This window comes from Rosa chinensis, chromosome 5 (genome assembly GCF_002994745.2).
Source record: "Rosa chinensis cultivar Old Blush chromosome 5, RchiOBHm-V2, whole genome shotgun sequence".
Classification (NCBI taxonomy): domain Eukaryota; kingdom Viridiplantae; phylum Streptophyta; class Magnoliopsida; order Rosales; family Rosaceae; genus Rosa; species Rosa chinensis.
The window spans coordinates 35,008,400-35,021,335 of NC_037092.1; the positions used below are offsets into that span (position 1 = coordinate 35,008,400).

Genomic DNA, 12,936 nt, shown 5'->3' on the forward strand with positions numbered 1-12,936 from the left:
CCCTAATCACAAAAAACAATTAAATTCGTGTGAATCAGATTGATTTAAGCAATGCAGCTCGCAGTAATCCCCCTGACGATGTTTTGGAATGGGTTCAAAAAGATGATCGCCGTTTCCTGCGTGCCAATATCAGAGTTGGTGATCTTAATCGAACCATCAAGTAATTTTGGCAAACTTTTCTTTGATGCAAATCTATATACAGTTAAATGACATCCTAGCTAATTTGTTTCTTGTAATTTGATTGCATGGTCAGGTTTTACACCGAGTTTTTTTGGGATGGAAGTGTTGAGTAGAAAAGATTTTCCAAAAGTAAATATCTCAAATGCAGTCATTGGGTTTGGATCTGAAGAGACTCAATTTGTTCTGGGACTCACCCAACACCGTATGTTATGCACTTAATGTCTCCCAAATTACAAACCAAAGAAACTCTAAATTCTGCTTCTAAATCAATTCTCGACCTTCTTTATATATGTCCATAATTTCATGAGCTGTAATTGACTCGTCTTAAACACATTACTTCACAGACAGTGCAGTTGACAAATTGGAGCTCGGAACAGCCTTCAATCATTTCGGAATTACAACTCAAGATGTACGTGTATCGTTCTGTTTAAGCTTTTGTGTAGAAAGGTCTTGAGGTTTAGGCATTAGATAACGTTTTTCTTTTTGGTTTATACTCAGATTTATACAATGGTTGAAAAAATTCGAGCTGCTGGTGGGGTGATCACTCGTGAACCAGGGCCAGTTGCACCCGGCGGGACTACCATCTACGCCTTTGTGAACGATCCCGATGGCTACAGTTTCGAGCTCTTCCGCAGGCCGCCAACTCCAGAACCACTTAATCATATATGTCTTAACGTGGTTGACATTGATCGTTCTATTGACTTCTACCAAAAGGTACGCAGTACAATAATTCTCTGATAATAGTTATTGGTTCATCTTAAATAACGTGGCCTTTCTCATAACAACAATAAATTACAATGTTAATCTCAAGCTTCTAAGTAGTCAATATATAATCATGCAGGCTCTGGGAATGAACTTACTAGTGCCAAAGTACAACAATGCTCAAGAGCAGGTAAATAATTGTTTTTCATGGAACTTGCCAAACCTGTAAAGCTGTAAAGCTAATAGTAATGAGGGGTAACTTGGTGTTCAATTTTACTCCATATTCATGATCTGCTGCATGCAGTATACTGTAGCTATGGTGGGCTATGGATCCAACTATACTCAGACGACCGTCATCGAGCTGCAATATAACTATAATGTGACAGATTATACCAAAGGAAATGGATATGCACAGGTCAGTTATACATAGTTCCCAACTTCTATATATTTATCGAATTATACTAAAAGGCAAACTCTAAAATACTGTTCATTACTTTTCAATAAATAATGATGGGAGTATGGGACGACTCTCTCTCTCTCTCTCTCTAACGTGACTGGTCTCTACTAAAAAGGAAAGAAGTTGCTAACTCATTGTTGACTTGACTGATCTTTTTCTCTTTACTTTTCTTTTCTTTTCCGGGATTTCGTTGATTGACTAATTAGTCGAATTACTTCTTTTTTTCTCTCACTTACATCTAGTTTTCTAATTTGTCTAATTGAAATTTTAGGTAGCTATTGGCACCGATGATGTATACAAGAGTGCAGCAGTTGTTGAACAGGTTATCCAGGAACTTGGTGGGAAAATAATTCAACCACCAGGTCCAATTCCATTTATCAAGACCAAAATCACTGCATTCCTTGATTCAGATGGCTTTGAAACGGTAAATCCCTTGTTTTTTATTTTGGTAAAAAATCACCAATAGTTATGAGTTATGATCAATTCGATACTTGACTCATTGACTTTTCAAAAATATCACTTAACTCAATCACTCATATTTACTATTATCATACACTTAACTCATTGCCCTTCAATCTCTCGTTAAGTTAAAGTTGAAAGTATATTACTATATTTATCTAAACACTGAAGTATACCTTTCCAACTTGAAAATGTTTTTTTTTTTTCTAAAGAAAAAATAACAAATTTTGTTTTGTTTTCAATTTAAAAAAAAAATCTTTTATTAGAAATGATCATAAAACTATAAAAAATGAAAAAGAAATCTAATAATTTTCTTCAAAAAATGTATTCCCTATTTTTTAATTAATTATTTTTTCAAATATTTATATGTAATTTAACGAAAATGATCCTCTCCATACAAATTTTTAATGACACAATAGATGTCATTAGATGGGAATGAGTTATGTGAAAGACTGATATTAAAGTGAATAAATTAAGTGATGTTTTTGTAAAGTCAGTAAGTTAAGTATCGAATAAATCATAACTCAGTGACCATTGGTAATATTTTTTATTTTTCTTTTTGTTTCGAGTTTCTTTCGTCATAATTTATAGGGAAAAATTCACCAACGGTGTCTGGACACTTAGGGGACTTTCAGAATGATACCTGAACTTACAAAGTTATCAATGTGATACCTGGACTCATTTTTTCATATCAACGTCGTACCTACGACCAATTTCCGTCACGGAGCCGTCAAATTTTGCACGTGCAATGCACGTGAGTCACTTAATGAAGACAAAAAGACTGATTTACCCTCGAGAAAAATTCACCAACAGTGTCTGGACACTTAGGGGACATTCAGAATGATACCTGAACTTACAAAGTTATCAATGTGATACCTGGACTCATTTTTTCATATCAACGTCGTACCTACGACCAATTTCCATCACGGAGCTGTTAAATTTTGCACGTGCGATGCACGTGAGTCACTTAATAAAGACAAAAAGAATGATTTACCCTTAAAAGTTTTTTTTTTTCCTTTTCTTTTCTTTCTTTCTTTCTTTATTCTTCTTCTTCTTCTTTTTCGGTTTCTTTATTCTCTTCTTCTCTCCTTGCCAACACCACCTCTTTCAGAGAACCTACCATGGAATATGCAGGAAGAAAAATGGGGGAGAGCCACAACAACCTCCACCACCGCACAATGATGTCATCCTCCGCTGCTTCTCGATTGGGTTTGGGTATAAGGACTGCTTCTTCCTCCACCGCCAGCGAAATCGTGGAGGCTCGAGGCCACATTCTAAGGGCCACCGACCGGAAGGACCGCCACAGCAAGGTCTACACCGCCAAAGGCCCCAGGGACCACCGCGTCCGGTTCGGATACGACCGGCCCAGCAAGGCCGTCGATTGGGTCATCAAGAAAGCCAAGGCCGCAATCGACGAGCTGCCGCCGTGGAACCCGAACTCAATTTCTGTTTAGACAACATCTTCTCCGATGGTGCCGATATCCATCGTGCAGGACACGCAGAACGCGAGCCTCCATTTCTCGATGGTGGAGGCTCCGAGTTCTTTGTCTGCTAATCGACGAGGCGCAATGGTGGGTAGCAGTGGAGTGGCTGAGCTGGTGAATTAGAATAGCTCGAAGTTGTCTGCTAGACTGATGAAGTTGCAAGTGAGGATGGTGTGGAGGTGGTGTTGCATGTCGGGAACGACGGAGAGGATGGCAGGGTGGGATTGGAGCTGTGATTTGAGAGTGAAGGGCTGGCAGGGTCTGAGTTTCTGATCAATGGTGTATAAAAAGGGGTCGGAGGAGAGAATGAGAGTGGTGGTGGCTAAGTCGTCGGCGGCGGGGATGAACTCGGAGTGAGCGGCGAAGCCTCAGTGCAATTTCAATTTGCTGTAGGATTTGAAGTAGGGGGAACCATAAACATCTGCATGAAGGTGAATTAAGACACAGCGGCAATGTTTGATTGGCAATCGGCGGTGGGAATCAGACGAGCAAGATGATTTGAATCTTGATGATTCAAATCAGGGGAAGAAGAAACCAAAAAAGAAGAAGAAAGAAAGAAAGAAGAATAAAGAAACAAAGAAATAAAAGAAAAAAGAAAAAAAAAAACTTTTGAGGGTAAATCGGTCTTTTTGTCTTCATTAAGTTACTCACGTGCAAAATTTAACGGCTCTGTGAGGAAATTGGTCGTAGGTACGACGTTGATACAAAAAAATGAGTCCAGGTATCACATTGATAGCTTTGTAAGTTCAGGTATCATTCTGAAAGTCCCTTAAGTGTCCAGACACCGTTGGTGAATTTTTTCCTAATTTATAAGTAAAAGGAATAAATACATACAGAGCAATTGGGAACCAGACGCATAACATATCACTCAATTGAATTACTATTTGGTTTGATTTACTTGTTGCTTTCCCAGCAGAAATGAATATTTTCTTTTCCAATAATCTGGTATATAATGAACCTATCAATCTATTGCCTAATAATTGGTCTGATCACTGATCTAAATATATTTTGCAAGGGTGTACAAACAAACCTATATGTTGTTTTGTACTTTCATTATTCGATGCAAGTTTACATTCTTTAATACTGTAAATGGTAATCTCTCTCCAGGTGTTGGTGGACAATCAAGATTATCTTAAATATCTAAAGGAAGAGTGATGAAGCAAAATGCCTTGCATTAATTTGGGTCTTGCTTATGTACGTTTTTCGATTTGAATTATAGTTTTTACTAGCATACATGCCCGCGCGTTGCTGCGGGATTTGGATCATTTGTGGCTCTTTTGTGATCTCTAGTAAAGATACCCCCGCATGCTGCGGGATCATAGTGCCTTTTCCTACTGCCTAAACTTGGGAGAGAATATAAAAGACTGAATTGTTTTCAATATCATCACTACAGAACATCTAAAACAAAAGATAAATTAGATCATGCCCAATCTTTGAGATCTTATCAAAGTTTCCAATATCGATAGCAGCTGGCAGCATTTTCCATTATAGTAGCGTTCAAGAAATAGGCTATCCAAGTTTAAGTTTAACTTGGATACAGTTGCTACTGGAACATTTTCCAAAAAATAGTCGTTCTAGTTGCTCCCATATCTATAGTCTGATCATTCTTCATTTCTCCCATATCTCCCTTACTTGATAAGCTTTTCATTATATTTGCTGATGATCACTTTCTCGAGCCTTCATTTTTCTTGTCATCCTTTAGCCTTTAGGTGCCATAACTGTATTCAAAAGCCAAGCTCACATTAAATTGGAAAACATCAGAATACATTTTTCTTAAAAAAGCAATCAAGAAGAGCAGAGGAGTAATGTTAACCAATAGGTTTTCAAATCAAGGCTCTCAATTAATCACAGACGACAAAACTAACAGGTTTTTATTTATTTATTTATTTATTTTTATATACAATCGTAAATCCACTTTCTCAGCAACAAAACAACGGAAAATAAAGTTCATAAACTATATAAGTAAATAATTTGAATCGAACAAAGGTATGAATCTTCAATGCTCTGCCTGACAGTACAATTCAACCAACTAACTAAAAAGCAATTGAAATAAATGCTAATACTTACCAAGAAACCAAAAAGCAGCAATCCAAAACATAGAAAGTTTAATGAAACGTGGAAGCAAAATCAATGTAATTAGAAAACTTAGCTTGTTAGTAGCACTGAGAAAACTAACAGTGTCAATTAGTGCTTTCTCTCAATAAAATCTGCAGTGTAAAAGGGTCATTGATATAGCATAGGCTGCACAATAATTTGGTAGAAATCAATATATGCAGATATCAGTCTCTATCTCATAGTTGCTAAGTAATCTGGACCCTTACTTTGTTAAAGGGAACAGATTTGAAATAGCAATATGTTAGAAATTGCAGGGATCTTAATGTGAATTGCATTTGTTATTGCCAGAAGGTTGTTGTCGACAATTACCAATTTGTTGAGAAAAACTGGAACATCTTATTATGGGATGCCATGGAATAGCAGGGATAATCTTTTATTGTAGTTATGTAAAACATTTTGTTACGTCTTGAGGTCTTGATCACTATATATCATTGATTAATTAATTTCTCTGTTTATAATGTTCTGACTCTAATGAAGAGGTTCAGTATTAGTTTCTACTTAATCTCATGTTTAGCTTCTAATAAGAGCTACCTAGGCATCTTAAAAAGCAGCAGGCACACAAACCCAAAGAAATTAAAATGATCTTCTCAATCCAAAACATCCAGTCTTCTTCCTCTAGCTTAATTTCATCAAGAAATAAGGAACCTAATGATCAGCAAACTTATCTATATCACCAACCAAATTTAGCATGTCAACTTGCTTTTTTAGAACTCTAATTAACCTTTGCAAAAATTGCAAATAGCACGAAGATGGAAGCTGAAGAAAGGGGATGAGACTTGAAAGGGAAAAAGCATAAGGAAACGTAATATTGCTTGAGAAAATGTAGTACCAAACTTCTAAAGTCTAAACCCCTCTTGAAATGCGTCATTTGGCTGCCTACAATTCAATAGGATGGAAAGGCTAAGTTTCAAAAGCAGCAGCACTCAAGCCAAAGTCATGGGCACTTTAGTATCAATATCAGGTGCATTGGTAGTGGTTCTCTTTATGGGTCCAATTATTACATCCACTACTGCAGGAAAAAAAATGGGTAAAAGGTGGCCTATTACTCACTATTGGGTTCCTTATGTTGTCGACCTGGTCTATCCTTCAACTTCTTTCAACCTGCCCATTTCTTAAACTCAAGTATACATATGCAGAAAATACCATGAAGATGTCATCATGTGCATTATGTTGTTCTCAATAAAGACTAATGTATTTACATGTATTTATACTGAAGTAACAAACAGTTAACATATATACGTAAACAGCACCATCAAAAATGATCCCAACACCCAGGAAAATTAAAAACCTTCACTCTAGACATCCAACTCTCCACACTGTTCCATTTAGTTCCAAGCAATAAAGCATTAAATTCTTCAATACCCAATTCAAGCTTCAAAATTTCACTCTACTCCTCTGTTCTATCAGCAACAAAACACATCCTCTCTCTTATAACATTACATATCAGAATATTTATATTGTTTTTGTCAGATACATTAATTTTTTGGCTGCATGATTAAAACATGTTACACCAATTTCTCCACCAAAATCATTAACTTGAAATCAAACCTACTGAGAAGATAATGTTGATCCAGATGGTTGTTCAGGTCCTGCAAGGTGAAATAGTTTATCGTCAAATTCTAGATACTGATATTTGAAAAATTTTGTTGAATGTATGTAATTAAGAGAAAAATATGTATAGGATATATTACACTCACACTGATAGTCCATAGAAAGCCACTTGCATGAAGTGTATTGAAGTTGTAGTTATCTGAAACTCTGTCAAATGCTGTTGCTTGAGACTCTGCAGAATACTGCGATGATTTCTATGAGATATGGCAATTCTTTCAGTGATGAAGGTCAAAAGGGAAGAGAAGATGATTGATGATTACCTTTTATGGATACATTGAACATTGGAAAAAGCTCGGATCCTCGAGATTGAATAGAATCTTAATTCCTCAAGTGTAGAATTCCTCTTTCAGTTGGTGATCCATAAACCTCTACGTCAGTACCATTCTGAAAAGAGTACCAACAGAAAATTACTACCACATCAACCCTTGATTTACCATTTAAATATCTGCTAAACAGTTTTTAAGGATGTACCTGTATCTTAGCCATAGACACTGCGATTTGTTTGTGCAATGCTTTCAATAATTAAGGACCATAGCACTGGAGGCAATCATGACTTATTGTCAGAAGGATATATTTTCTTCCCACTAACAGCATAAATAATTATTCACAAATCAGCACCACACAAAAAATTATCTACAGGCATGCAAGCACACTTGTTTTATTTGCAATATCTGGAATACTATTAGTACTTTTGATTCAAATAGATCACTATTAGTACTTCTATTCAGAGCTATTAATTGATCAGAGATGCACATATTGATTTTAATCAATCAAAAAACAAAGAGAAGTTAAACGATCTACCTCCTGGTTCAAAGTTTTGTTCCAGACCAGGAGATTATAATAGTAATTCACTTAGTTCAAAGTTTAGTTCCATTAGGCACCGTTAAGTATTCTTAAATCCCAATGAACTGATATTTACTTTGCATTTAAGATTCTACTGAGGCTCTGAAAGTATAAACATGAGATGTATAAAAATAAAATCAAGTAGACGTACTAAGATCTTATGTGCCATCATTTTGGTCATGGAATAGGCAAGATTGTCATAAAGAACAGAGAAATAAGAAGTATATACAGATGAATATACGATGAAATCATGTGGTTTCTGATATGTATTTTGTATTAACTAAAAAATGATACATTACAGAAACCAAAACCTGAGTCTTGGTTTATGCGTTCATAGAAATATTGTCAAGTAGATACTATTGCAATAAGAAAGAGTGATTATTTGGTTGTATAAATCGAATCATACCTTTCTATTCTCTGCCTCTTCTTATGATAACTTGGAACCTGTTGCAGAATTCAAACTAAGTAGGTACTTGTAACAATGAGATCAGTGAGATTTATTCCAAATATGAAAGTGGAGTACCTTCCAGCTACTGCATCTGTTCTTGTACCATAAGATGGAAGGGGTTTAAGCACAGACCACTCATTCAGGTCCTAAAACCCAGTTGATTGGTTGAGTTGATATGAGCAAGCAAAGCACATGGTAAATATAAGCAAATCAATCAAGCATATCATAAGAGACCAAAATTCAAATTTACCAAATTACTGTTCAAATCTATATGAATTCTTCTCGGAATACCTTTACAATAAAATCTATATGATAGTGCAACAATCTTTCATGTGCTGATATCAAGGCTACTTTGAGTTCATGCATAATGTTCAGTTTAGCCATATATGAACAGTAACATTCTGTTACATCATTTCGGATCTAAAGTCTTCGAACTGATTTTCATGAGGATTAATTCATTCTCACATCCTACCGACACACATAACCACTTTATCACAGACAATTAAAACATTGCCTCTCAAAGCATATTCTTTTCCTATATATGCACCTCATCTCATAAAAACAATTACAAAAGCATTGATCTGAATCATTGTATAATCCAAAAAATTTTGATCTCATAAACTTTGGAAAGGAGGCTGAAAATAATATGATCAAAATTTAGCAGATTTGATTTTTACATAATCTTACCCTTCTTGACATTGTAAAGCTGACTGTGGTTGTTTCCATCCAGGTGCTCCATTACCTGTTGATGCAATCTAGGAGCAGAAATGTCTATGATGCTTAATAGAACCGAACTCCATCGAACTGGTGATGCATGCCTTAGATCTTTCCCTAGAAGAATAGAAAAAGCAAATCATTTAGACCCATTTCTAAGGAAATACCAAAATCAATGAGGGAGTATAGAGGGATTATGTCAGCCATTAATCGACTCATATAAAAAAGCCATGCTTCTAAATATCATGAGGTATGTCCAAATAGAACAAAAACTTGGACAGTAACATGCTATGCATGATCTTATAAGATTTCATTATTTTACAAATAACAAATGAGATAGATAGTAAAGCAAAGCTGATTGAGAATACACAATTCAAAAGACATGCATACAGTTTCTTGTTTTGGACCATAAAATACCAATCAAACCAAACTAAATCAAATAAAATGATTCTTTTTTTATTATTTCAATTTTATTTCAAAAGTGTCTAAGTATAAACCATGTTTGTAATGAATGGATTGAATAGCTACTTTGTGTCAAGTATGCTGCGATCTTCTTACAGGTTTGTGAGTCATTATACCCAGAAAGATAAGCTATCAATTGAGTATCATGGTACCTCTGGCGGTAAGTACATCCAGGTATGGTGCTCCAAGTAAAAGTCTGAACCACCGATAGCTCCAGCTAGATACAACTTGAGCAAAAATCACCGATAACTCCACTCAAAAATTCTTCCAATCTGATATATACACAAAAACCAGAGAAGTATGATTGAAATTTGTTGCAAATTGATTTTAACTCTCAACCTTTATTTACACATTCCATACCATACTTTGATCAAATAATCCATTGTACTATCAAAAGTTGCTTAACATGCATTCTCTTCCATTTACCTTGATTGACAGATTCAAGCTTCTCCTTTTTTTCAGACCTTGCAGACCAATTTTTTACAATAGATAAATCAATTGCAGCAACAATGATAGTAGCAGGTGAAACCTACATACAAAACCAATTACAGTTTGACATTAAAAACACAGATCAAAACCATAAATCCCTTAAAAAAATATATAATATAAAAAAATTTAAACAAATAGAATCAAATCCAAACAAAACCCAAATTCATACAGATTACAAATTATGAACACGACTCCAAAAATCCATAGCAACCTACAATCACAGATTAAGAATATAATCAACACAACTCCAAAAATACTAAAAAATCCCGTGGTTTTCAATCTTATCAAGCAAAGCTACAAATTTATAAAAGGGCTTCACAAAAATAGATGCTTTATCCAGAAAACCGAGGTGAGCATCTCTTAAATTGGAATTTCATCCCTACCATTTTACTCAATTGAAAACTCTAATGGGGACAATTTACAATTACAATAGAGAAATTCAGAGAGGGGAATTAAGGAACCTTGAACGTAGAAGCAACTATGTCTACATGCATGAACAATGACTCGGGAATCGGATGTTTCAGGCCACAACTCAAATACCAGAAGGTGCAGCTCTCCTGCTTTCCTCAACGCACCTCCACCTCAAGGTTGAGCCAATAACCCAGAATCGCCTTCCTTTTCCTTGTTGATGACAAACCCAATACGACAACCCTAAACCCCTACATCACCAGAACCCCAAATCAGAATTCTTTTTAAAAAAAAAACCACAAATTCTTTCATTCTCCGTTTTTCTTGATTATTTCTCTTATCAGAGAACACAAAAACACACACACAGAGAACATGCAGAACCTATTCTCTGTAATTCTCTGCCTCTCTTTCACTCTATCAACAATAGAAACACAAAGCTCAGCCAAGGACGAAAAGAGAGAAAGAAAAGATCATGTCTGTCAGCTTGAGAAAACAGATTACGTGAAACCCAGAAATTTAACTCATCACCAAAACCCAATCTTTCAACCCGAATCGTATTTAACACTACACCAAAAATCGCATCAGACAACGACAGAAAACCAATGTGGGATTTGGAGTCCCACCGTTGTAGAGTGAGCCGTTGTCTGATGAAAAATCAGACAATCAGACAACGGTGGAACACAGTTGTGTGATAAACATACAGACAACAGGTTTGTGTTATAACTGTTGTGTGATAGCTCGGTAGAAGCGAAGCGCAGTTGCGCAGCAGTTGAGGCGCTGTCTTTAGACAACAGTGCCAGTTTTAAGCTGTTGTATGTTAAGCATATCAGACAATATTTTTTTATTTTGTCTGTTGTCTGATTGATCTTCAAACTTCAATTCTTGGACTATATCTGTTGTGTGATTAACTTTAGGACAACAGAGTTCAATTGGTTATGTTGTGTGATTAACATTTAGGACAACAGAGTTTAATTAGTTCTGTTGTGTGATTAGCTTTTAAAACAACAGAGTTCAATTAATTCTGTTGTCTGAGTATAAATCAGAAGACACTGATTCGTTAAAAACCGATGTGTGATATATTGATTATAATGTGTTTTTCTCCCATTTTTGGCCATTCAGACAACAGGCAGTGATCATTATATCTAATCTGTTGTGTGATCATTTGAACATCCCATTCCTGAATTAGATTGTGCATTCATTTGGTCTATTTACGAAATGAACAATACTCTATCAAATACAAACATTGCAAACCATCAAATGATTCATATAACCATTACTTTAAACTTCAAAAGCAAAAGGGATGCATTTTCCAATCATTGAAACCAACATTTTACACAAGAAAAACATTCTAGTGCATGCCCATCTACTTGGGACATCACCAATTCGGCTTGCTCTCAACTTCTTTCTCTTGGGTTCCACAGGTGGTTGGCTCTGAGTAGCGCAATCTGGCTCATCATCTTCTACAGGTACTGCTTTTGGTCCTATATATTGCCATTGAGTATCACAACTTGGACAAACTCTCACCCTGAAATTCATCAAGCAGATTGATTAAGCACTAGGCTCTTTTGTTCTTTACTACCATATAAGTAAATCAATAGGGGAGTCAATAAGCTAATCAATATCAGTGAAGAGTTTGGCAATGTTAAGATATATTTAAATGTGGAGTGCAAAATCTACTGCCCTATCAATATAATATACCTTCTTCTTAGCAAACAGTTTTCCTAGGCAGTACTGATGAATTCGAACCGAACAACCCTCTTTCTGGCGTAACACTGCCTGTCAGACATAATACACCACCAAATTGTCATATACGACAGCATCAACAAACTATTGGCAAGTTGCACTAGTAATAATTATCCTGGAATTAAAATGGTTAGGAAGGAAGAAAGAAGCATAAGAGCAAGGCTGTAACTTGAATTATTTAATTTCGAGCAGTAGAAAATCACAAATTATGAATTGAACAATTGTGAGACAAAGCAAGAGACAACCTTCACGCCAGCTTCGTTGCACACTTCGCATGAAGGAACATCATTATTGCGAAACCAACTTCGCAGATCAAGGAAGGATCTGACACCAAGTCCAACATGACCCTCAGCAGTGAAGGAAAGCCATTTATCTCGTACAAATTCATCAAGAGTTTTTTCCTTCTGGGACATTGAAAAGTTCTTCAATGCAGTAGGGATAGGAAGTGAACCTCCTTGTGATTGTGATGATGTACCACTGTTAACCTAAAGAAAGACCACCAGAGTTATCAAGCATGCCTGTACAAGATTAATAACCTTTGCGTATTAAATAGTGCATCCCTTTGATTTTACTCTGATTCCTTAGTCTCAAATTTAGGTTTATTTTTGGCCTTTCTTTAGTTCAACAGCCTCATTAATCTTAGAGAGTGGCACATTATATTAATCTTAGTTCGGATAAACAAGACCTTTTTACATTATATTTGGGTTACGAGTCTACTAGTCCTCAATCAAAGACACAGTTGTTGGGTTGTGTGCTGCCTTTTGTTTGGTCTCATATGTTATATACATGTCAGACACCATATTATATCTAATCACTCAGGC

General features: G+C 35.8%; 1 protein-coding gene and 1 long non-coding RNA gene across 7 annotated transcripts; one reads left to right on the plus strand and one right to left on the minus strand.

The window, feature by feature from the left end:
• Positions 1–240: 240 nt before the first annotated feature.
• LOC112166255 (lactoylglutathione lyase GLX1-like) lies at positions 241–4,507 on the plus strand (the record flags this gene model as incomplete). Its single annotated transcript, XM_040505837.1, has 7 exons — positions 241–382; positions 525–589; positions 679–894; positions 1,022–1,072; positions 1,187–1,297; positions 1,611–1,763; positions 4,390–4,507. Coding segments are annotated over 7 exons (786 nt in total), but the record flags the coding sequence as incomplete, so codon positions are not given.
• A 2,060-nt stretch (positions 4,508–6,567) lies between these two features.
• LOC112166256 lies at positions 6,568–11,049 on the minus strand. Of its 6 annotated transcripts, none has more exons than XR_005800859.1 (11): positions 10,426–11,049; positions 10,134–10,175; positions 9,902–10,004; positions 9,628–9,747; positions 8,987–9,130; positions 8,375–8,445; positions 8,258–8,295; positions 7,480–7,545; positions 7,269–7,392; positions 7,095–7,190; positions 6,568–6,986 (listed from the first exon to the last, which is right to left on the minus strand). It is a non-coding gene; the product is annotated as an uncharacterized LOC112166256 (long non-coding RNA). The 6 variants fall into 6 exon arrangements; XR_002923169.2 differs by lacking the exon at positions 10,134–10,175 and having other exon boundaries at positions 10,426–10,623; positions 10,874–11,048; XR_002923167.2 differs by lacking the exon at positions 10,134–10,175 and having other exon boundaries at positions 10,426–10,623; positions 10,754–11,047.
• Between the last annotated feature and the right edge of the window lie 1,887 nt (positions 11,050–12,936).